General features: G+C 40.8%; 10 protein-coding genes across 10 annotated transcripts; 7 read left to right on the top strand and 3 right to left on the bottom strand.

Annotated features, from left to right (window-relative positions):
• Positions 1-660: 660 nt before the first annotated feature.
• On the top strand, positions 661-1,434 carry V1514DRAFT_333398 (transcriptional activator of glycolytic enzymes-domain-containing protein). The gene has a single exon (XM_066928033.1). It carries the CDS (start codon positions 884-886, stop codon positions 1,187-1,189), a length of 306 nt encoding a protein of 101 aa, XP_066782501.1. The 5' UTR covers positions 661-883; the 3' UTR covers positions 1,190-1,434.
• Positions 1,435-1,752: 318 nt separating this feature from the next.
• On the top strand, positions 1,753-3,153 carry V1514DRAFT_295837 (negative regulator of Ofd1/Enhancer of translation termination 1). Its single transcript, XM_066925426.1, has 2 exons — positions 1,753-1,890; positions 1,955-3,153. Exons 1-2 carry the CDS (start codon positions 1,791-1,793, stop codon positions 3,067-3,069), a joined length of 1,215 nt encoding a protein of 404 aa, XP_066782502.1. The 5' UTR covers positions 1,753-1,790; the 3' UTR covers positions 3,070-3,153.
• Positions 3,050-4,793, bottom strand: V1514DRAFT_368541 (Arp2/3 complex, 34 kd subunit p34-Arc-domain-containing protein). Its single transcript, XM_066929908.1, has 4 exons — positions 4,348-4,793; positions 3,928-4,211; positions 3,722-3,854; positions 3,050-3,652 (listed from the first exon to the last, which is right to left on the bottom strand). Exons 1-4 carry the CDS (start codon positions 4,655-4,657, stop codon positions 3,432-3,434), a joined length of 948 nt encoding a protein of 315 aa, XP_066782503.1. The 5' UTR covers positions 4,658-4,793; the 3' UTR covers positions 3,050-3,431.
• Positions 4,794-4,850: 57 nt separating this feature from the next.
• V1514DRAFT_308860 (SPX domain-containing protein) lies at positions 4,851-8,175 on the top strand. The gene is made up of 2 exons (XM_066925730.1): positions 4,851-5,385; positions 5,491-8,175. The coding sequence occupies exons 1-2, from the start codon at positions 5,303-5,305 to the stop codon at positions 7,883-7,885; spliced, it is 2,478 nt and encodes an 825-aa protein (XP_066782504.1). The 5' UTR covers positions 4,851-5,302; the 3' UTR covers positions 7,886-8,175.
• Positions 7,839-9,067, bottom strand: V1514DRAFT_295845 (cytidine deaminase-like protein). The gene is made up of 7 exons (XM_066925427.1): positions 8,948-9,067; positions 8,829-8,855; positions 8,701-8,765; positions 8,544-8,624; positions 8,395-8,473; positions 8,212-8,321; positions 7,839-8,112 (listed from the first exon to the last, which is right to left on the bottom strand). The coding sequence occupies exons 1-7, from the start codon at positions 8,994-8,996 to the stop codon at positions 8,059-8,061; spliced, it is 465 nt and encodes a 154-aa protein (XP_066782505.1). The 5' UTR covers positions 8,997-9,067; the 3' UTR covers positions 7,839-8,058.
• A 1,326-nt stretch (positions 9,068-10,393) lies between these two features.
• On the top strand, positions 10,394-11,136 carry V1514DRAFT_333410 (carbonic anhydrase). Its single transcript, XM_066928034.1, has 2 exons — positions 10,394-10,853; positions 10,941-11,136. The coding sequence occupies exons 1-2, from the start codon at positions 10,591-10,593 to the stop codon at positions 11,062-11,064; spliced, it is 387 nt and encodes a 128-aa protein (XP_066782506.1). The 5' UTR covers positions 10,394-10,590; the 3' UTR covers positions 11,065-11,136.
• Positions 11,137-12,688: 1,552 nt separating this feature from the next.
• Positions 12,689-14,701, top strand: V1514DRAFT_343592 (uncharacterized protein; the record flags this gene model as incomplete). Its single annotated transcript, XM_066929148.1, has 3 exons — positions 12,689-13,340; positions 13,392-13,526; positions 13,596-14,701. The coding sequence occupies 3 exons, from the start codon at positions 12,689-12,691 to the stop codon at positions 14,699-14,701; spliced, it is 1,893 nt and encodes a 630-aa protein (XP_066782507.1).
• Positions 14,702-14,939: 238 nt separating this feature from the next.
• V1514DRAFT_333413 (caffeine-induced death protein 2-domain-containing protein) lies at positions 14,940-15,744 on the top strand. The gene has a single exon (XM_066928035.1). It carries the CDS (start codon positions 15,003-15,005, stop codon positions 15,618-15,620), a length of 618 nt encoding a protein of 205 aa, XP_066782508.1. The 5' UTR covers positions 14,940-15,002; the 3' UTR covers positions 15,621-15,744.
• On the bottom strand, positions 15,691-17,202 carry V1514DRAFT_333417 (uncharacterized protein). The gene is made up of 3 exons (XM_066928036.1): positions 17,056-17,202; positions 16,727-16,997; positions 15,691-16,622 (listed from the first exon to the last, which is right to left on the bottom strand). Exons 1-3 carry the CDS (start codon positions 17,128-17,130, stop codon positions 15,763-15,765), a joined length of 1,206 nt encoding a protein of 401 aa, XP_066782509.1. The 5' UTR covers positions 17,131-17,202; the 3' UTR covers positions 15,691-15,762.
• Positions 17,203-17,774: 572 nt separating this feature from the next.
• Positions 17,775-21,719, top strand: V1514DRAFT_109534 (uncharacterized protein). The gene is made up of 3 exons (XM_066924391.1): positions 17,775-18,361; positions 18,439-21,116; positions 21,180-21,719. Exons 1-3 carry the CDS (start codon positions 17,947-17,949, stop codon positions 21,618-21,620), a joined length of 3,534 nt encoding a protein of 1,177 aa, XP_066782510.1. The 5' UTR covers positions 17,775-17,946; the 3' UTR covers positions 21,621-21,719.
• The last annotated feature ends 583 nt before the right edge of the window (positions 21,720-22,302 follow it).

Below are 22,302 nucleotides of genomic sequence, written 5' to 3' on the forward strand. Positions count from 1 at the left end.
GGCTCATTTGATCTCACAATATGCATCAGATCAGTTCAAGTTTGACCAGTTACAGAAATCACTAGATCAATTGCACGCCAAGGTTGATTCTTTGCATCAATTCCTGGAACAGAAATTTGCTGCTATCACTACCGTGTCTTCATCGGCCGAGCCCGTGTCGCGTGTGGCGTCATCGTACCTGAACAATTTATTTGAACGCCAACGGCGAGGGATTTCAAATTCGCTTGTCGGCTTGCCATCTCCGTCAGGTCCGGTCGGAGTGGTTGATGTCATCACGGCTGACCCAGCCGGTGCCGGTGCTGGTGGGCCTGGTGGAGGAGGGCCTGACGGTGGTAGTGCCAATTCCAGCCACGACGTCACGTCACACTCAGGTATGCTCACGGCGGCCGATGTTGACATGCATGATCCGCGCATCATTGGCTTGACTGGATCTGATGCGTTACGCGCGGTTGGTCATGGCAACCCGGCGGCGGCGTCAATCCTAGTCGGCGTCGGCGTGGACGGCCTTGACGGCATAGATGCCAGCGCCGGTCACTCTGTAGGCCAACAACAAGGCGGCTCTTCTAGTATTCATCAGCACCATCATCATCATCAGCAACAGCAACAGCAACAGCAACAGCAACAGCAACAGCAACAGCAACAGCAACAGCAACAGCAACAGCAACAGCAACAGCAACAGCAACAACAACAATCTCAACAACAACATCAGCAGCAAGAATTAGTTAGTAACGGATTAACACTTGGCGGCCAGCTTGGAGCAAACAATAACATATTATTGGCAGTCAGAAACAATAATGTTGCGTCGGCGCCGGTGATTCCGTCTGGTAGGCACGGCAGTAATCGCCGAAGCAACAGCCTGCAACACATCAGTGGCCAGTACAAGATGGACCGCGCCACGCAATCGGTCGACCGGTTTTGGGAAGAATGGACGGTCGGAATTAATGGGTCGCCATCGATCGAGGCCCTGAATGCCACGTTTCGGGCGTCATGGCGGAGTGAAGTGGCAGAACGCAAGTTTTACTCGCAAAGATTGGTACTGGTGAGGACGATACAATACATGGTTCGAACCCGGCATATATCTCATCAAGAAGCAGTTGATGAGTTAGAAAAGCGAAGACGAGAGGAAAATATTAGTTTGAGCAGGTTATGTCGTCTTCTCAAAGAGGAAGAGACAAAACGAACCGAATAAGTTGATTGATTGATTGATTGAAATTTTTTTTTTTTTTTTTTCTGAGGAGTTTTTTAAAGGTGCATTTGTATGATTACAATAGTGTTTCTAGTTTTTCTTGTGGCTTTTTTAGCATTCATTTTTATTTTGTTTTAAGGTAGGCAGGGTTGTTTATTATAGGAATGGAGAGAGCAAACATGACCAGTTATTATTACAACGTGTTCTATTTCCTTGTTTGGCCTAAATAAATGCTGATGAAATTGTTCGAAATGCACGTGGCAAACCCCTGAATAACTGTAACTAACGTAGTGAGGCTTACGTCAAAACAATACGAATAAATAGCAGTACCATGGCCAAAAAAAAACCATGGCTCGCTTCACAAAATTTTCGTTTATATTAACTTAGATATATATTTGGCATACATTTATATTTAAAATTTATATATACATTTTTTAAAGGATTTCAGATTTATATATATATTATGGCAAGCAAGCGAAATCCTCAAGGTCTTGCCAAATCTGCAAAGCGCAAAAGGTTGGAATCGGCAAAGCTTGCGGCCGCATCATCATCATCATCATCATCAACATCAACATCAGATCAAGCGCATGCTGAAGACGCAGCCATGGGTGAGGCCACGATCGAATTACCGAATGATGTTGATCCAAACGATGAATTTGCTCAGTTATATGCACTTCACAAGAGTTATCTGGATTCCACGAGAGGTATCATACATTCGTATCGACATTGTTTTTTTTTTTTTGGACCGCTCTGACAATCAATTATTAGAAAGTCCAAAATTGTTGCATGCTATTGTTCATGAGAGCGATCGCATTTTGAGAAATTCAAGTGATCCAAGCTCAGTACCAGCCAAATTTCACAAAGTATACGCTGATGCGTTAGCCATGCTTTCCGTGTTTGCTAAAAAGCCTTCCAGTAATAATAAGAAAAACAAGGATAAACAACAACAGCAACAAAAGCATGATAAAAATAAAATTGAACAAGATGGTGATTTGCCTGAAGATTTTATAAACGCCGCGATTGAGCGTGCCACGATCGGATTGGACGCGTACCCCACGTCAGCAGAGTTACTTGTCACCCGATCGGAATGCTATCTTACATTATCGGAATTAAAATTACAACATTCGGCTAAAAGTAAAACCGTGGAAGGATGTGTGGAACTTATTCAAAAATCACTTCAGGATTATGATTCGGTTGAACAAATTCTGCAGAGTGACGATGCAACATTAACTGAGGATTTAAATTTATACAAGACACTTGCCAGAATCTCAAACGTTCTTGAAACCACATTGGAATCTGATTTTTTGGCAGAAAGATTTCCTGAATTTTATGAATGGACAGAAAATAAATGGCAAAATGCATTAGCATCCAATCCCGATGATAAGGACTTGCATAAAGGCATTGGTTCTTTTTATCTTGCCCGGGCCAGTCCTTATTTGGCAGTGGTCGAATATCAATATGATGAAGATGATGATGATGATAATGATAACGCACATGGTGAAAATAACGAAAGTAGTGCTACCAAACAGGCCAAATCGTATGTTCAAAAATCGTTAGATCATCTTAGCCGTGTCGAGTCAGATGATAACGGCGAGTTAATGGTCACTGTTGGCGAAGCCATGATCTCATTGGCAAATTTATACGATCAAGGAAGCACGGAACAACAAGAACTGTATAATCAAGCCATCGAGCGACTTAAAAAGGCAGAAGGTTTAGGAATTGGTGATTTTCAATCATTAATTGATGAATTGCGAGATCCGCAACAACTTCATTTTTCATCAGATGAGGATTTAGATTCATCAGACTTTGAAGGATTTGATAATGGTGAACAATTTGATGATTCAGATTTGCAAGATTTTTCAGGTGACAATGAGATTGACTAAAATATAAATATTTATATTTTTTACTTTAAAAATCTATAGTTATATAAATATATAAATCAATGTATCTTGGCGTTTTCTCTCTTTCTTTGATTTTTTTTTTTTTTAATTTAATTTTCTTCTTATTCTAAGGAGGACGGAAAGGGTTTTAAAACAACAAAGGAAAATACCATATTGCCATTCAAAATGATTTCACCTTTAGAGCTTAGCTCATAATAACTTGTAAAAAAAATGTTCATGACCCATACCTGTGCATTTTCTAAAACAAAATTCATAAAAAACAAAGAAAAAAAAACTATATAAATCAGTAGAAATAAATGACATCCAAGGGAAAGAAACAAACAAAACAAATAATTGGAATAAAATTAACGGAATCTTCGGCCTGATGCCGTCTTGCGTTCCTTCTCAGCCACTTCTGGCTTGGCCCTATTGAGTACCTTGAGGAACTCAGCCACACGATATCTCATGCGAGAATGCATGTAAGCTTTGGAACACTTAATGTGATAATGGAAGTAATCTCTAAAAATTTGAATATGAGAAATCGTAATTTCTCTTTTTTCTCTACTAATATGGCGGGGGAAAAGAACTAAACCCAAAAAAAAAAATCAAAACATTAATAAACGATAAAAACAAGAACAAATTAGATTGTTCATACCAAATGTAACATAACCGACATCATCTGACGTTTTTAAACCAGGTACCGAACGAATCTCAAGTGGTGGTTCCTTATTTGAGTACAACACTTGCGGCGCATTTTGAATCGATCGTCTTCTGGCATCGACAAATTCCTAAAAAAAAAATAAAATATTCAATTAGTCTCTCATGTAATTTTTTTTTTCTTCTTTCTTTCTAAAACCCAACCTGCAAAAAAACTTTGCCAAACACGCGGTCAGTGTCTTCCCTAAACACGGTCGAAAAGATAACCGTGACTCGATCGTGCGATGGCCGAATAAATATGGCTTCCTCGTCACGATAATGAATGGCCATGACTTCTGAACCTGAATCTTCAGGTACGGAAAGATCGATCGAATTTTTGGCTGCTTCGGCTGCTAATGTGTCGAATTGACTAAATGCCTTCTCGAATGGCGCGGCGATTGCATTGCGTTTGAGTAATGCAATGTTTTCAATTAATCGTTCCTTTGATTCTATGTTCCCAGTCAGTACCGCCAATTTCAATGAAATCCGTATGAACAATAATAAAACTCCCAATGTTCATTTATTGAGTAAAGTCTGTCAAAATGACATGGCATTGGCATTCTTCCATATATTTGTTAATCCTACCTTGGTCTGAGGGTAAATTATCAAGATCGATAATCAGTGAGAAGTCATAGCCGGTCTCTGGCGGCGATATAGCATAATCACCATATTCACGCAGTAATAATTCATCAACCCCATACTTCTGCAAATCTTTAAAACATTTGATTGATAACGAAATCAAAATCCTTGACTTTGATTCCGGTGTGGAAACATGGTACGTCACGTTATCGAAATCGGAAATGACCTGGTCAATAGCGGTCGGCACGGCATCAATTGCAAATCGCTCAGTCAGAATAGCCTGAATAAGCAGGTTATGGTACTGAAGCATCAACATGTTGAACCAGTTGTGTCTATTTACTTGTTTTCTTTTTGGCAAGTTCGACAGACTGACTTACTGCCCAGGAGGTCACTGAATGAGCCTTAGCCCTTGCGGTCCGACTACAAGCCCCTCATGTGCATGCGCATTTACCGAGATAGGCTGGGCTGGATGGAGTACGAAGCCCAGGCATGCTTAGAATCTACTTTGCGTAGCAGATGATTGCCAATACATGATTGCCAGTCCTTGTCTGTATAATACATCTACGACTGTACAATGTACATCCTACATACTACATTGCATATTTAATATCCAGAAGATGTGCCTAGCAAGTATTTATTTTCACATCAGTCATTGCTTATATAATCCGCGAGACGCAGCGCTTAGTTCGCGCCCTGTCGGCCCCACCACGTGCAGCCTGGTCACGCTGTGATCCGTGACTGGATTGTGACTTGGTTTGGATACATGACACAAACTCTCAACCTGATGCTTATTTTGTTTTTGCTGTTTTTTGTAATAACTCTTCTCCTCACTCGGTCAAGTCTTATATCAAACTTACAAAAAGGAATACGTTGCTTATTTGGTTTGGATTTCCGCCGTTGCGCACATTATACATAGAACGTTAAGGCAATTTAGCGTGCGGTCAGACGACAAGGAGAAGCAATGAAGTTCTCGAGAACGGTGCAATTCAATGCCGTGCCTGAATGGTCATCTTATTATATTTCGTATTCTAATCTTAAGAAGCTGTACGTTTATACGAGACTTCTGAACGTGATAAACGTTCATCCAGTGTTTTTTTTTATTTTTTATTTATTTGACTAATATTTAAATCTTTTTAAACATGCGTGCAGTATTCATTCACTTGAAGCAGATCTTGCCACTCGCACTGCTGCCGGACATGATGCTGAAAACGATGCGTTGATTCCGCATCATGAAGCAGATGAATATGATGCCATTTTCCGTCACGCGTTGGATGAAGAACTGGCCAAAGTTGGTAAATTTTATGTCGATAAGGAGCGGGATCTGTTTCAAGAATTGGAATTGTTAAAAACTGACGTGACCGAATTTGGTGGCACGTTCAGTGATGCTGAGGGCCCAGTAATCGCAACCACAACAACAAATAGGTCCACGACAGCAGCAGCAGTAGCGTCGTCGTCATCTGCGGCGTCAACTTATACCGCAGTATCTCGTGGCGACAGGTTTGAACGGATTCGGTCAAACAGCTCTGAAAATACTGCCACAGATCATAAATACGGCTCGCTGGGTTTAAAGGATGAAGACGATACGCTGATTCCACTTGATTCGTATCAGGACGAGCCCTATTCGTTAGCTTCGGATCATCAAATCACTTTAAAAAAACGGTCGATTGCGCTGTATGTCGGTTTGACTGAATTGCGGTCATTTATTCAACTCAACCGGACCGGGTTTGCCAAAGCGTTAAAGAAATATGCCAAGTGCGTTGGTCATGAAATGGCTGGCAATTACGTTTCTGATGTGGTTGAACTTGAATACCCGTTCAGGACTGCCACTTGGTCAGTTCTTGAAGACAAGATCGGCCAGGTGGCCACGTTGTATGCTGCCGTGGCTACAAATAGCGACATTAGTCGCGCTCGTGCTGAGTTGCGGACTCACCTTCGTGAATACGTGGTCTGGGATCGCAGTACTGCATGGCGGGAAATGATGGGCATGGAAAAAAATATTCAGGGCATTGGCTTGACTAACCAGGGATTGCTGGTGAGTTCGAACCCGATAGCAGATGCGTTGGAACACAAGCACGTGTTGGACCAGCCAGCGATTAAGATTGTCACTCGTTTTGGCACAATCAGGTTGCCACGGTTGATTTTCAATTCAACTTTTGTCATTTTGTTCATCATTGTGGCCGTGTTTGTGGCTTTACTCGTGAGTCCCATTTTTGAAGAGCCAGAACAGCAAGCGTGTCTTGCCATTCTGATAGCCGCGTCATTATTATGGGCGACAGAAGTGATTCCGTTGTTTGTAACGTCGATCTTGATTCCGCTTTTGATCATCGTGTTCCGTGCGGTTCGGTCCGATGATGAATATCATGAACGGCTTGGAGCGGTCGACGCGACAAAGTATATCTTCGCTTCTATGTGGACGTCCGTGATCATGTTGTTACTGGGCGGATTTGCCATAGCTGCCGCATTGAGTAAATACAACATTGCCAAGTTAATTGCCACTTGGGTGTTGTCCAATGCTGGCACGCAGCCCAAATACGTGTTGCTGACCACTATGGGCGTGGCCATGTTTTTGTCAATGTGGATTTCTAACGTGGCTTCCCCCGTGTTATGCCTGTCTATCATTCAGCCATTATTGCGAACACAGAATACGGATTCTAATTTTCCCAAGGCATTAATCTTGGGTATCGCGCTTGCTTCCAATGTCGGCGGCATGGCATCACCGATTGCATCACCACAGAACGTGATTGCGTTGCAAAACATGGTACCGAACCCATCGTGGCCAGCATGGTTTTTCATTGCCATTCCGGTTTGCGTGATGTGTATCGTTTTGATTTGGCTTTTGCTTTTAATCACGTTAAATCCTGCCAAGGGAGCCATCATTACTAAGGTCGAACGCACGCATGAAAAATTTACAAGGACGCAGATTTTTGTGTCGGCCGTGACGTTGATCACCATCGCGTTATGGTGCGTGTCGCATCAACTCGAGTTCGTGTTTGGTGACATGGGAGTGCTGGCCATCATTCCGTTGGTAGTGTTTTTCGGTACCGGACTTTTAACCAAGGAAGATTTTAATAATTTTATGTGGACGATTATTATTTTGGCCATGGGTGGTATTGCCTTAGGCAAGGCGGTTTCATCTTCTGGCTTGTTGGACACGATCGCGATCGGAATTCGAGCCATCGTATCGAACATGGGTCTTTACGGTGTCATGGTCGTGTTTGGGGCACTTATTTTGATCATTGCCACATTCATTTCTCACACCGTGGCGGCATTGATCATGTTACCTATCGTGGCTCAGGTTGGATTGGCCATGGATAATCCGCATCCGAACTTGCTGGTCATGGGTGCCGCGTTGTTATGTTCGTGCGCCATGGGATTGCCCACTTCAGGGTTCCCCAACGTGACTGCGATTTGCATGACTGATGATATCGGACGACCGTATTTGTCAGTTAGCTTGTTTATTACTAGGGGAGTACCGGCAAGTATTCTTTCGTTTGTCGTCATTATTTCGGTAGGATATGGACTGATGCGGATCGTCGGGTTATGAGTATTTGATTAAGGAAATATTTAAAATAAGTTTGCTACACCTTAGATTTATAGTCATGGTATTTTTTTTTTTTGATGAGGCGCGTGGATGTTTTTTTCTTTTGGTTTTTTTTAAAGAATATTGAATGCATATTTACATATTTATAGCATGAACCAGGGTCATACTGTTGGAGATTATTCATCAACCTGAAACTCTTCTGGGTGTGCCTGGTGCCATTCGTGAGGTTTCTAAAAAAAAGAAAAGCAATTGCAGTAGAAGTAGAAGTAGCAACAGCATCAATTAATAAAGGCATGATGTTATAATCAGTTATCTTTTTTAAAAAATACCTCTGAGATAAACTTTGCCATTAATTGGAAGCATTTTTCAGATTCCATGTTGATGAGTTCGATACCTTTTGAGACCAATAATTCTTCACCGCCTTGAACGGTTTTGTTTTCTATATCAATACATGAATGCCAGGTACGCTTTGTTAGTATGGACAATGAAAAAAATTAAACGACGTCGCGTACCGCCCATAACTACCCGGTTAATGCCGTATAGGATGCAAGCACCGCTGCACATAAAACACGACGCCAATGTTGAATACATCTATTTAAAATAAAATGCCAAAACTGTTCAGTTTGATTACTCAAGTTTGCATCTATCCCCACAACCATACCGTGGCTGTTTTGTAAACACTGGCAGGCACATTGCCGGCGTTAATTAACGCTGATGTTTCGGCATGTAATATTGGGTTATTCTAGAAAAAAAAATTTTTTTTTAATAAATTGTCTTTTCATACAGGTCATACATGGTATAGAAATTCATTTAATTACCTTTTGAATACGTTCGTTATGACCTCGGCCGAGTACGACGCCGTCTTTTGAAATCAACACGGCTCCTATTATAAATTGATTAAAAAAAAAAAACAAAGGATACAATTTATAAAAAAAAATTTCAATACCAATCGGAATGCCACCTTCTTCATAACCTATTTATAAAATAATTTAATAATGTTAGCCATAAAATAAACCGTCAAGCTCGTTGTTGTCAATTATCTTGGAAAGAAGATTGTTTGCATACTTTTCAATGCTTCTTCATATGCAATTGCAAGACCTTGATCATCGTTCATTTTTTTTTTCTTGTTTTACTTTTTTTTATGAATAAGCCTGGTAAACACGAACAGGTGAATGAAAGAAGATATTGTGGATTTATGTCGGTTTGACATTGGAACTGATAAGGAACTTTTTACGCGGGCGGAGTCAACCATAAACCTTATCGTCGTCGGTTCTATAAATTTTATTTTTTTTTTTAACATTGTTCACACATTTTGACATCATGTCAATACACAGATCCATGATTGAAGTCTCGTGAACTTTTAAGCAAGAACAAATGACTTCTTACATTTTTATAAGTATTTGTGGTCATGATATACAGCTGTCGGCTGAATTACATTTTGATAGCTGTCGCTTACTGTGACAAGCACGGCATCCTTTTCGTTGTTGTACTACAGTTATATTCCTACTATCCTGCTGTTCTTTGGTGAGACACATTGGCAAACTCGCTCAACAGCTCATTTGCTGTGCTTGATAACAAGTTTAATTCAACAAAATAAAAAAAAAAGGATTCGTCTCTGTTGGATTACTCTGTAAGACCCTGTGACCCCTACAGTCTTTGAGAAAGACACAATAACATGGGAAATAAAAAACAAAAAAAAAAGACTAATTTAAGCGACATTATATTATGGTTGCTTATGAAGTCGAAGGACTGAGTGGTATATGATCAAAGGACGACAGGCCAGAAATTAGCAAATTCGAAAAAAATAACTCGAGTAATACAAAAAATGAACAGGCGTTTTCTTCCTGAAGAACTTCACACATGCTGTAGAAAATGAAACAAACTCAATGCATTGCAAATGTCGTCAATTGAACACGATTAGGTCGATTTGCGCCTATATATATGCGGTTTCGGTTTCCCCACCGTTGGTTGAGGCCGCGGCAGTTCGGCATTTACCGCACCAAATGCTGAGACTGACTGCACCAGGCGTGCCCAATTGCTTGAGAAAAAACAAAAAAAAAAAATACGCAAAAGATACTGATCAAAACTTGGATTATTAAGTCGTTGATTGACGTGCAAGAGTCAACGTGGGTTGGGCGGTTCAACGTGGGCGAGCGATCGTTGCTGTGTCCGCTCGCTGGCAACATCACGGCAGGCGATGACAACATCGCGCTACGACAAATCGTTATCATCTTTGACAGAATTTAAAATAAATCAATAATTGTTATTAATCTTCTCTCTTTTTTTTTTTTTTTTGTTACAACACATCAATTCAGTTTCATTATAAGCCCAATTGATAATTAATTGATCATGTCTACCGAAATTATTAAAGAAGTTACCAAGGCTAACGATGCTTACGCTGCCAGCTTTACCAAGGCCAAGGGAAGCCTGCCACTTCCTCCTGGTCGCAAGTTTGCAGTCGGTACGTATTCTATCAAATTTTAGCTAAAAATTTTCAATTTTCGATTGTTCGATTGTTCGATTGTTCGATTGTTCAATTGTTCAATTGGTTAATAATTCATTCAAAAAAAAAAAAAATTTTTTTTGTTTTATTTTACTTCATTTTTATGGTGGCTATCATCATATACATAATGACCTCTAATTCACTACCTATTAGCCTTTATGGATAGAAAATTAACTTGACTCTTTATTGTTGTCTAGTTACTTGCATGGACGCTCGTCTTGACCCGGCCAGAGCGCTTGGATTAGAAGAAGGTGACACGCACGTTATCAGAAATGCCGGCGGCAGGGCCAAGGATGCCATCCGATCGATCGTCATCTCTCAACAATTACTCGGCACGGAAGAAGTTCTCGTGATTCATCATACCGATTGCGGCATGTTAACTTTCACTGATCCTCAACTTCATCAAATCTTGCAAGACCGATTCGATGGTAATGATCTCGAAGGTGTTGATTTCTTGCCATTCCCAAAGTAAGTAGACTTTTTTTTTTCTTAATGTGGAAAAGAAACTGGCAAACTTGGTTAAGAAAAAATAATGACTAACCTTTTTAAAAAAAGTCTCGAGGATAGTGTTCGTGAGGATGTCAAGTTCATCCGCGAATCCAAGGTCGTCAAGGACAGCATTGCTGTTTCCGGTTGGGTGTATGAGGTCGAGACTGGCAAGATCAGACCTGTTGGCTAAAGATATGTATACTTATAATGAATATTTTTAATACATCCGTATATGTACAACATGATACGATTATGAAGACATTTTCTTTAACAAACGTATGCATAATGGTATCAGCAATTGTTTTTTGTTGCGGCGCAACACGTGCTATCAGACCAAGCAAGAAACTACCCCGCCAAAAAAACTGAAACGGGTATAAATCATGATATATATATACTGAAAGTGTCATACATGATTTCCGTTTAATTTGCTGGTCATCCTCAGACCGGGTAGCATGGTATTATATTCTTGCCTGCATGTAAATACCTGACCAAGCATGATTTCAAAACACACTCTTGTTCCTTGTAGCATTGACTCGTTTGGCTGACCATAGTCATAGTTTAATTTCAGCATTGTAAAGCAAACGGACATGTAAGATGCACACTTAAGCCTGACTCGGCAGGCTATTGTTGGTGAATAATTACACGGAACCCCACCAAGAATTATTTGCCAGGTCCATTAATAAATCCCAATTGAGACCAACTGATTTGGCATGCAGGCTAAAAATTCCCGCCTGTTACAAGTATAGTAGTAACATCAAATGATAGTTTGCCACCACTGCGGGCGACAAAATAAAGCATTGCATGTATCTAATTGTTGTGATGCGCGGGTTCGATAAGACCAGTCGTTCTTGCCTTCATACCCCAATGATATTAGTATGCCAGACTGTGGATGTAACTTCATTTTGTGCAATCGCCACGTCCAATCAAGACTACTTACTGTTCTTGTGGGAAAAAAAAAAAAAAATCGTAATACATGTATAATACCGCCATCGGACATTATCCAAAACCAATTTTAAAGTTTGAAAGTAAAAAAAAAACAAAAAAAGTTTATTAAAAATTTAGTACGAACCTCAATTCAAGAAACTTTCTTGCCACTATTTTGGCATGTCCAGATTCGGATTAGCGCTAATGTCAAATTTCAATTTAAAACAAAATGCAACGTACAATCGTACAGAAAAGCATGAACAAGAAGAACAAAGAAAAAAAGTTAAATGAGCAGTCAGTTTTTATTAAAAAAATAAAATAAAAAAAAAAAAGAAAACGGTCCAACGTACGAAATTTTAAATTGCAATTACAGTGCAAAAATTCAAAGCAAAAAAATTTGTCATCTAAACAAAAATGATGGAAATGACAAGCTGGATTTGAACAAAATTGCATTTTTATCTTGAGTGTGCATGTTCGTCGGATGTGTATTAAAAATCCAATTATAGATTATAATTACTCCTTCACTTCTCAAGCGAAGAGAACGCGGTAATTGCAAGACCAAAGTTGGCACGCAAAAATCGATACGCGTTGCCGTTTTTAATTAAACCAATTCGTTCTTTCATTTAATTCTAAAACATGAATGTGCCTTTTTGTTTAAACCATGTCGACCATGAACAAACCCCCTTTTTTTCTTTTAAGGCACACAAGAAAGCCTTTTTTCCCCTTTTTTCCCCCTCTTGTTATTCTTGCGTACAATAAACCGTTGTTCTCACTTCTTTGTCAAAACGGCTCATTAAAAAAATAAAATAATTTGGGCATTCTTTTTCTTATCTCATGCGGCCCCTGTACGACCACGCATCACATCATTATTTACTAAAGGCCCCATTTCAATGAATTCCTCAAATACTCCGCATCATAATCGTCGCCGGTCATCCATAGGAGATATTTCTTCTGAATTGCCACCAGTATCGTTATCAAGGTCAAGATCAATTAGAAGACCACACCGCACGCGAACACAGTACGACCATCTAAGCCATAATCATCACTGGCCGGATTCCTCGTTCTCATCAAAACCAACCCGCTCTAATAGCACTTATACATATCCGCAGCGGTTTAACCCTTGTGCTGCTACTACAATTGACGCTGCCGCTGGCATGATAAATGACCGAAGCAGAAGGCCGCAAGTGAACAGACATTCGACCGTGCACATACAAAACCCAGCTCATCTGGACGGAACGGTGAAGTTAGAACGCAAGAAAAGTGTTACACAGCAGCCTCAACAACAGCAGCAGCAGCAACACCAAGACCAAGCACCAGATCATCAACACTCATCAACCTCGCCATTATCTGACATCAATTTGACTACCACAAGGCCCCCATTAATAACAAAAATACCACCATCGACATCTATCACAAGTCCGGTAACAGCTTGTACTGAATCGCAACCATTAACACCTGAACCGTCACCACTGCGAGAATCTGCTGCAGATAACGCGACAACATCGCCATCGTTATCGTCATCACCGCCATCGCTTGCAGAAAGTACGTCTTCCATAGCCGTGACCCCATCTCCATCAACTCCATCAACACTAGATATATCCACAATCTCAGAGTCATCATCATTTATTAAAATGAAACCTTTATCCCGATCTGCTAGTCAAAACAATTTGCTTGGTCCACCAATGACCGATATTTGGTTGACAAATGAGCCAAAGAAAAAGAGCGATAGTAAGTTTTGAATAAAACTCATCTTTTATTTTGGTTTTTCCTTTCAATAACATTTTTTTTTTGCATAAGGACTCGGAACTAGGCAACTGGGCAAGATCCCATTTTTCGGACTCGCTGATTCAATTCAAGAAGAAGAGAGGCCGATGGTGATATCTGAGCCATACAACATTTCACACGTGCTTCATGTCGATAATGATGATCGGCCCATGGGACATGTTTCTTCAATCGCATCAAGCAAAGCTGCCAAAATTCTCGGCGAAGGTAGCATTCCCTTGACCCCGCCTCAGAGCCCCGAACGATCACCACCACGGCAACAACGACAGCAGCAACAAGAACAACCCAAAAAGTCAAGTCCAAAGTCATCAAACAAGTACAGAATATCGATGCCTTCTCCCGAAAGTTTAAAATCGCCAATCATGAGGTCGCCATCTTTGATGTTGAATTCAACGGATTGGGCTGTGAAGTTGAAAACATTACGGGAATCCATACCCCATGACTATCACCGCGTGTCTAAAGAAATAGCTCGAGAACATGTTAAAAAAAAATTAGAAAGTTCACCATTAGTTACTGCCAAGCCGATCAGGTACCACTCTCAGCATCAAGCTCCGGTAGGGCCATCACCAACATCATCACCACCGCCTCGTCCAACTCGGCCCGATGCTTTATTATTATTCAGTGATGATGATGAAAACGCCATTTCTGAACTAATTAACAGTTTCTATTGCAAGTCATTAAACATGCTTCATCCTGTGGCTAACGTTCAACAACCGTTCATTGTTCAGGCCACGGATGAAAATAACAGCCAACGGCCATCACCCATCTCACCGGACGGGTTTGAACACATGCATCTTAACAGTAAAAGCGCGGTTGATACCACTCCAGCTTTACAGCGAGTGGTCAGGTTCAGTCAGCAATCATCAAACTCGGACGTGTCATCCGCGTCGTCATCGTCGTTCAGTGATGTTTCCTCGCCCATTCTATCCAGGTTCCGCCAACTGCATACGCCATCGCCACCAATAGCATCAATGCCGTTGCAACCAGATGCGATCCCGCGCCGGTGGCATAGCTTGAAAAACTTAAAGTCGTTTAAGCATGAGCGGCATATAAGCGAGGAGCCTGCTGATGATGAATCGTATGTTACTGATGATTCAGCGTCGGCCAGTATTGTTGATTGAAGATTAAATAATGATAGTATTCACAAAGCATTTATATAGAGTCAAATCAAAATCTTGCAATTTTTACTACTTTTATTTGTTGCACTTTGCAATAATTAAGCGGATACAAAAACGCTCGTAAGTCAATTGTTCAAGGGCATTTGAGAAAAACGAGCGTTCTGGTATTAAAACCAGCTTACGTAATCAAGTACCCTCGAAGTTGGTGTAATTGAGCGTGAGAATAGGGAACCGGCTCCAAGTTGGAAGCACGTTTACTTGATCTACGGGCACGGAAAATAACTTTGATATACAGCAATTTCAAATGTCATTAGATACACCGGCATTAAACCCGCCAGTGTGTTATTCGCCACAGATTTTGCGTCGGTTTTTGTCATTATCCCGAACCGCGACCGACGATGCCATTTCGTCTGATTTAAATTCATTGCCTACATCGTCCACGACAAAGAGTGTGCTGGTTACCGGTGACAAATGGGCAAAACCAAATCGAGCAAAACTAGGATCACGTCGGCGACCGGAATGTGATGCATTTGTGCAAAATTTAGTATTCGCTAGTTGGAAAGCGAGGGACGACGTACTTGACTATTGCGCCGCGGTTGCCGAACAAAATCAGGCTCGGTTTAAGCAACAGATTATTAACAGTAACAAACAGCAAGAAACCGAGAATATTCCGAAATTGGACCCCCGGATTGATCCATATCGGGCTAGAGAATTGCCGGTTTTTTCTAAAGAGGATGAGGTTTTATCATGGGTGGGGAATGAAAGAGTGATTGAAGACATTGTCAGGGATAGAAGTTGGTCAATCATTTGTGAACGATGTATTGATTTTGGAGCCGAACATGAGATTAATGAAATTGTTGGTGATAACGGAAATGGATGGAAAACAGCGTTTGGTGAATGGGCTAAAAAGCGCTCATCATGATTAATGCATCTTTGTTTTTGTTTTTTTTTGTACATACTTATTTATTGTATTTATTCTTCAATGTATATACATCCTGCCCCGTTCTTGTTATCTATATACTAATATATGCAAACATGCTAATCTTCATCACATGATTCATAATTCATTTTCTGTTTTTGCTAACCTTTCTCTTAAGTTTTCGACTACCAGTAAAGTCATTGACAGGCTTGCAGTTGTTATCTGATTGGTTCAATTTGGTATGATGGATTAAAAATAATTTTTTCCAGAACCTAAAAATAAAGCTTCGTTTTTTAACCTTGTGCTCAACAACTTCTGGCATCGCGCTTGCGTCGTTATTATAATAGCGGTGGTGAAGATGATTATGGCGGTTGGTATTATTTCCCTCATTATCATTATCATTATCATCATCATCATCATCATAATCATAATCATCATCTCCATCTCCATCGTCATGACTATACTCAATTTCCAGTTCTTGTTGCATCTGACTAGCCGAATTGGTTAAAAAAGTTAATCCTTCAAAACTATCAAGGTACGCGGATCGAACCGTGTCAACGAACCGCGTGCCATGCAACACGAGAGCAGACGACGGCGCAGTTGATACTGACGGCACAGGCGGCAGCAGGGCAAGTGGTTTGAGCGGTGCGGGTATACGGTTTGGCATTGATGAAGGTGGAGCCATTTTTGGTGGTAACAGTGCAAGAAGAGGAGGTGGAGCAGGTAGTGGTGGTAGTGGTGGTGGTGCTGGTGGTGCTGATGGTTGTAAAAGAGGCGATGGTAATAACAATCGTCGAGAAGATGGAAAAAGAGGAGGCGACGGTGGCGGCGGTGGTGGTGGTGGTAATAAATATGGCAGCGGTGGTTTGATAGATGCTAAAGGTTGCAAGGATATTGTGGTATTCAAGCTATCATCCGGTTCTTCATAAAAAAAATTATGGTCATAATTTCTTTCTGGTTTACTAAGAATCGGTGCCCGGTATTCTCTAAATGACCAATCGCTTCCTAAAATAATTAATTTTCTTGGATGAACAAATCAAAAAAAAAAAATAACAACCGTGGACCGCAAACTCGCAATCGCACGGCGGTCGTCAAATAAGATGAATTACCACTAGATGTATGCGACGTGTACCGAGTTGGAAATCTTCTTCTCCGTGATGATTCCCGACTAGGTGAGGGCTGAGGTTTAAGCTTGGGAGCAGCACCACCTTGCTTGGCCGCCGGTGACGATATAGATGATGAAGGTTTATGACCCGGCAAAGACTTGTTTGCAACCCTTGGTGATGACCGAGGCGGTGAAGTCTTCACATTTCGTGAAATTTTTGCCGGCTCCTTTAATTGTGGCACATCTGCAGGCACGACAATAAATCCAGGAAACCGCTTTTGCAGTCATGCCGCAATGTTAAAATCGAATAATAAGAAAATGCTTAACACTTACGTGGTCATTGTTCACAGGTTCACGACCGGGGCGGAATGGTTCAAATGATTGGCTCTCAAAGAAAGACATGACCATAAAAAAATGAAATACGAAAGAGAAAATTTTAAGAAAGTAGAAACGGCAAGCAAAAGAAAACTGGCACGTATATGTAGTTATATTTTTATCTGGCCCCGGGATTGTTTGCAAAACAAATAGCAGCAGGCCAAACTTTAAAACGCTAGTTAGTTAACTAACTAACTAATGCCCTATTGTATTATTACATAACGTATAGTAACTAGTTAACCAACTATAACTTATAGTTATAAGCCGGCAATTAACAAGCACATAAGGTGCACATTAAATAGTTCACATTTTTTAAAGTAAACAAATTAAAATTTTTTAAAAAAATGCTAACACACGATTCAAAATATGTAATTACATTATAATGCCAGCAACTGACCTTTTTTCCTACTATAACTGTATTAGCTCACGGTTGATTGCGTTATCGGCACATCAGTACGAGACCCGTCGTATAACTTGTGGACTTGCCCGCGAACAATTGGAATAGGAAATTCCCACGATTACGACTATTATACGTGGGGATATAAATCCGGGAACATATTCTTGCATTTGAAAAGAAGAGTAAATAATATTTAATTTGCAGAGATTTGAACACAGCTTTTTTTTTTTTTATTTTAAGTTTGGTCTAGTTTCGCCTCGATAATTTAAAGGCCAAAATCCTTAGTTTTAACCGCCCGTGAAGTATACGACACATTACACATAACAAGAAAACGGTTTTTTTTTTTAAATATTTACAAGGCACATGGGATTTAACTTTGAAATAATCCATTTTGGGGTTTAAATTGCGTGAACCACCAATAAAAATAAAAAAAAAAAAAGGAGTCACGGCCAATGATCATGCAGCGGCCTGCCAAAGCACAACAAGTACAAGTACAAGTACAATCACAAGCACCGAGATCATCATTACCACCATCAACATCATCGTCATCAATACATCCACTGAATCCTTTTTTGTCATGTCTGTTTAATCCTGCCACTTCCAATTCACGGTCACGCGAGATTCAAGCCGCGCTGCGGTCACCACAGAACTACATCTTGCTAGTACCGGTCACGAATTCGCTCTTGTTTACGATCGACCAAGAATCATCGTTATCATTTACGGAGTTATGTTCACATGATGAGTTTTTGGCATCACATGTGATCAAGATTGGCGGGTCGACCAAAACGATTGGCCGGGCCAGGTTATTTTGGACATTGAATGGCCGAAGCGTGGTTATTAAGGATGATTTTGTATATACCAACAAAGGTATGGATAACACTTTCAACTTTTGGGTTTTTTTCTGGAAATTATTATGGGCACATGCTAATAATTTTACCATGCAGGATTTAAAACAGTTACCCAGGCCAAACTGTTATCAGATCGCGTGTACGTGCCAACCACCGATTTTGTACCATATGACACTCAATTTTTATTATACTACATTTCACGACCACTTATTGGCACATCTGTTTCATTGTATGACTTTAAACAATTGTCATTGCATAACAACAAGACGGTGACAAATCATCTTCATCTATCAAGTAATAATCGCACCACCAGCAGCAGTTCACATCACAAGATTTCCACGTTTGCTCAGTTACTATCACAATTTCCACTGATTGCACGGCAGATTCAAGAACCGTTAAATCGCGTGTTTGAAGAATTCGATTGTTCAGATGCCACGGAACCGGATCTGGTGACCATGATTGAAGAAGTTATGGAGAAGGGTATATCCTTGTTTCAAAGTTTGGATCAATCAGTTGTGAACAACATGGCGAATACGACGGGGTTAAAAGGTCATGAGATTGAAAAAATGTTGGAAAGCTACGTGGGCCGGAATTTGCATGGCAAGATTTGGCCTCGGTTAACCGTATTGCGATCGTTAAAGGATTCAATCATTCGAACCGCGGTTAAAAAAATGAAAAACATTAGTTTGGCGCAACTAGGCGTGCAAAATTTTTGGATGGAAGGTGGTGACAGTATCGAACGCATGGTCATGACTGCTGTGGTTGAATTTGATAATTTGAGCAAGACCGAGAACGCGACCGCGGAAGTAGAAAAACTGGTCAAGATTTTGCGAGGCTTGGGTGTTGTGCCGCCGTCAGCATCATCTTCTTCAAGCGATGACGCATCTGGTGGTGAAGAGGACATGCACGATGCGAAGGAGAAAACAATCACGCGATCATCATCAGCTACTGCAACTGATAAAACAATAAAGTCTGCAAACCATTACAGCATCAGCGCGGATGTGTTGGTCAGTTTAATGATTATTGTCGTGACCTGGTCAAAATTGGACAATTTGGATTCACATTTGTTTTACATGCGAAATTTTTCGTTTAAGGACGTTGACACAGGCGAGATTGGGTACGCGTTGTCAACTTTTGAAGCAGTAATTTTCCACATTATGAATAATAGTTCAAAATTGGCAATCACGTCCAGCGCGAACGAGTTAATATGGAAAACAATCAAAAGAGGTGAAGATCTGCAAGCCGCGTTTGATCAGCCGGCATCTTTTTTCGCGGCTGGTTCGGCAGGTGGGATCGACGTTTCTGAGATTGATTCATTGGAACAGGTGTACCGCAGTCGCAACTCGTTGGGTGAGAGCGCAATCATGATGGCTATTCAATCACCGCGCAAGAATTTGCAATCATTAAAGTTATTGTTGTCCAAGAGAGATGTTTTTCCCATTGAGGCCATCACGAAAGATCAAAATGCGAGGCAGACAACACTATTATCGGCAGCAGTGCAGACTGGTGATCAAGAGATTTTTGATGCCGTGTGGTCAGTTATTGTGTCATCCGCCCGCAACAGCAATGCGGATGAGGTTAGACGGTACGTGGGCCGGCGTGATGAATGGCAACGCAGTATTGGTCATTACCTGTTCCATTTGCCAGGGCTGATCAGTACGATTGGGCATTTAATTTCTTGGACGGACAAGGATCAAAACGGGCAGACGCCGCTGTTTGCACTCTGTCGATCATATGACCATGCTGAATACACGGAGCTGGTAAAGTTGGGTATTGACGCAGCCACAAAATACCAAGCCAGTGGCGGCCAAAGCCTGCGGTTTTTGGACCATGTCGATTCAAAGGGCAACACGTTGTTGCACATCATGAAAGACCTTGCGTCATTGGAACTATTACTTAGCATTTGTGATATTGATTTAAACCGGGTCAACGACAAGGGCCTGACGCCGTTGATGGTAAACAGCAAGTTTGCCCGGATTGGTGCCATCGAAGTGTTGACCAACCAATCCGGGGTTGACATTGACCGACGAAATTTTAAAGGCTTAAGTGCGGCAGAATTGGCCAAGGATGAGCGAACGCGTGCTCGTATTGAGGATATCATGTTGTTTAGAAAGGATCCGATTCAAGATGGCCGTATCACGAGCGTGCTGCGATCTTATTTCGCCGAAGATAACGTTCATTTTATAATAAAATCAGGCATCAGTCCTGCCGTGAATTCGATAAGTTCTGTCAAGCGCACGTATTCAGATTTTACGTTTATGGCTAAATGGTTGGCGTTTGAATTACCAGCATCATGGATTCCGTTGTTAAACATTCCCAGAAACCCGTTTGCCGTGCCTTCGAGACCGTCTCGAGCAGTGATTAGGGACGTGCAATTCAAGTTGGACTCATTTTTGCGAACGTTATTACTACATCCGACATTTTCCACGCATGAATTATTATGGGAATTTTTTCTTGTGACTGAATTTTCGCGTGAGTTGTCAAGCGAACGAAGCAAAAACAAGGCCGAAAGCAGGAAGGACACGTTGATTGATGATTATCCGCCATTGGATAATATTGAAGAAGCCACTGTCTTTTTCAATCATGCGGTTACGGAATTGCAACGATTGGATGCACATTTTTTGCAAACGGTTAAAGCTGGTCATGCGGTTCAGTACAAGCAATTGGATTTGGCTGAAGCGTATATTTTATTAACCGGATATTTTAAGACGCTCATGTTTCTGCCGTTGCCATATGTGGAAGGTCTTGTTGAATTGACATCGTTATATCAAGTGGTAAGTTTCTGATCGAATGAGATAATGAGTTTAATTGACTAACATAATTTTTTTTTTTTTTAGACTGATTCTAGTGATGATACGGTTGTACAGGAACTTCGGTCATCGTATGCAAACGTACACGCGATGGTGACCGCGTTAAAGCGACCGTCGTCCTTGCTGGACGATATCGCCGCGCAACTGGCGCTCAAGTCCAGGTATCAACTATCCTTAAACCGGGCCAGCACGCGATTGCCTCTGGGCTTGCTGGACGACACGCGATCACGGTTCGCGCTAGATGCGACTCAAAACATTGCCGCCGCTGATCGAGAAATCGTTCGGTTGCGAGCAGAGGTTAAGTATTCGCAAACCATGTTGGCCAGTGAATTGGGCGGGTTTAATGAGTTGCATGAACGAGAAAGCATCAGGATCGTACGCGAATACGTGAGGGATAAGATCAGGTGGGAAAAAGTGCGATTAAAGGGCATGCAAGGTGTTTTGGACAAGGTCAAGTTGACAAGATAATGCCATACTACTTTTTTTTTATTGCATATTAAAGTGACAATACATGGGGAGAAGCAAAACAAAACACAAAAAAAAAATCAAAAAAAAAATTTTTTTTTTCCTGTTTATAGAGAACGAGAAAAAATTCGAGACCATCTAAAAGAAAAAAATAAAAGCGTCAATACTTAAAAATAACAAGTTTGTATTTTTTTTGGTTGTTTACCTTGATTTTGGTCGTGGTTGCAAATGAATGCCTTTTTGCGGCACGTCAAAAACCGGAGGCGTGCCTTGCCTGAACCGCTTCGACATTACGTAACTTCCCGGTTCGCCGTAGGGGCCAACCTGATGATGAGCAATGTACGTGACCGGTAACGTTGTTGTGGTGTTATTGTTTGGCATGTTGTATAAATCTATATATTGACGTGTGAAAGAATGCAGACTTTTTATTTTAAAAAAAATAATAATATAAAAATAAAACCACAACCGGAGAACTTGTTAAAAAAGGATATTGGAAGAAGCAAAAACACAAAAGCAAAGGGAGATTGATGGTCTTGATTTATAGAAAAAAATATATAAGTCTACAACTCTACAGTATTTCTTTTCTTTGGCCTTTTTTTTTGTTTAATTTGATTGCTAAATTTGTTTAATTTGATTGTTAAATTTGTTTAATTTGATTGTTTAATTTGATTGTTAAATTTGCTTA

Source organism: Lipomyces japonicus (genome assembly GCF_038497905.1).
Source record: "Lipomyces japonicus strain CBS 7319 unplaced genomic scaffold V1514scaffold_28, whole genome shotgun sequence".
NCBI classification, from domain to species: Eukaryota; Fungi; Ascomycota; class Lipomycetes; order Lipomycetales; family Lipomycetaceae; genus Lipomyces; species Lipomyces japonicus.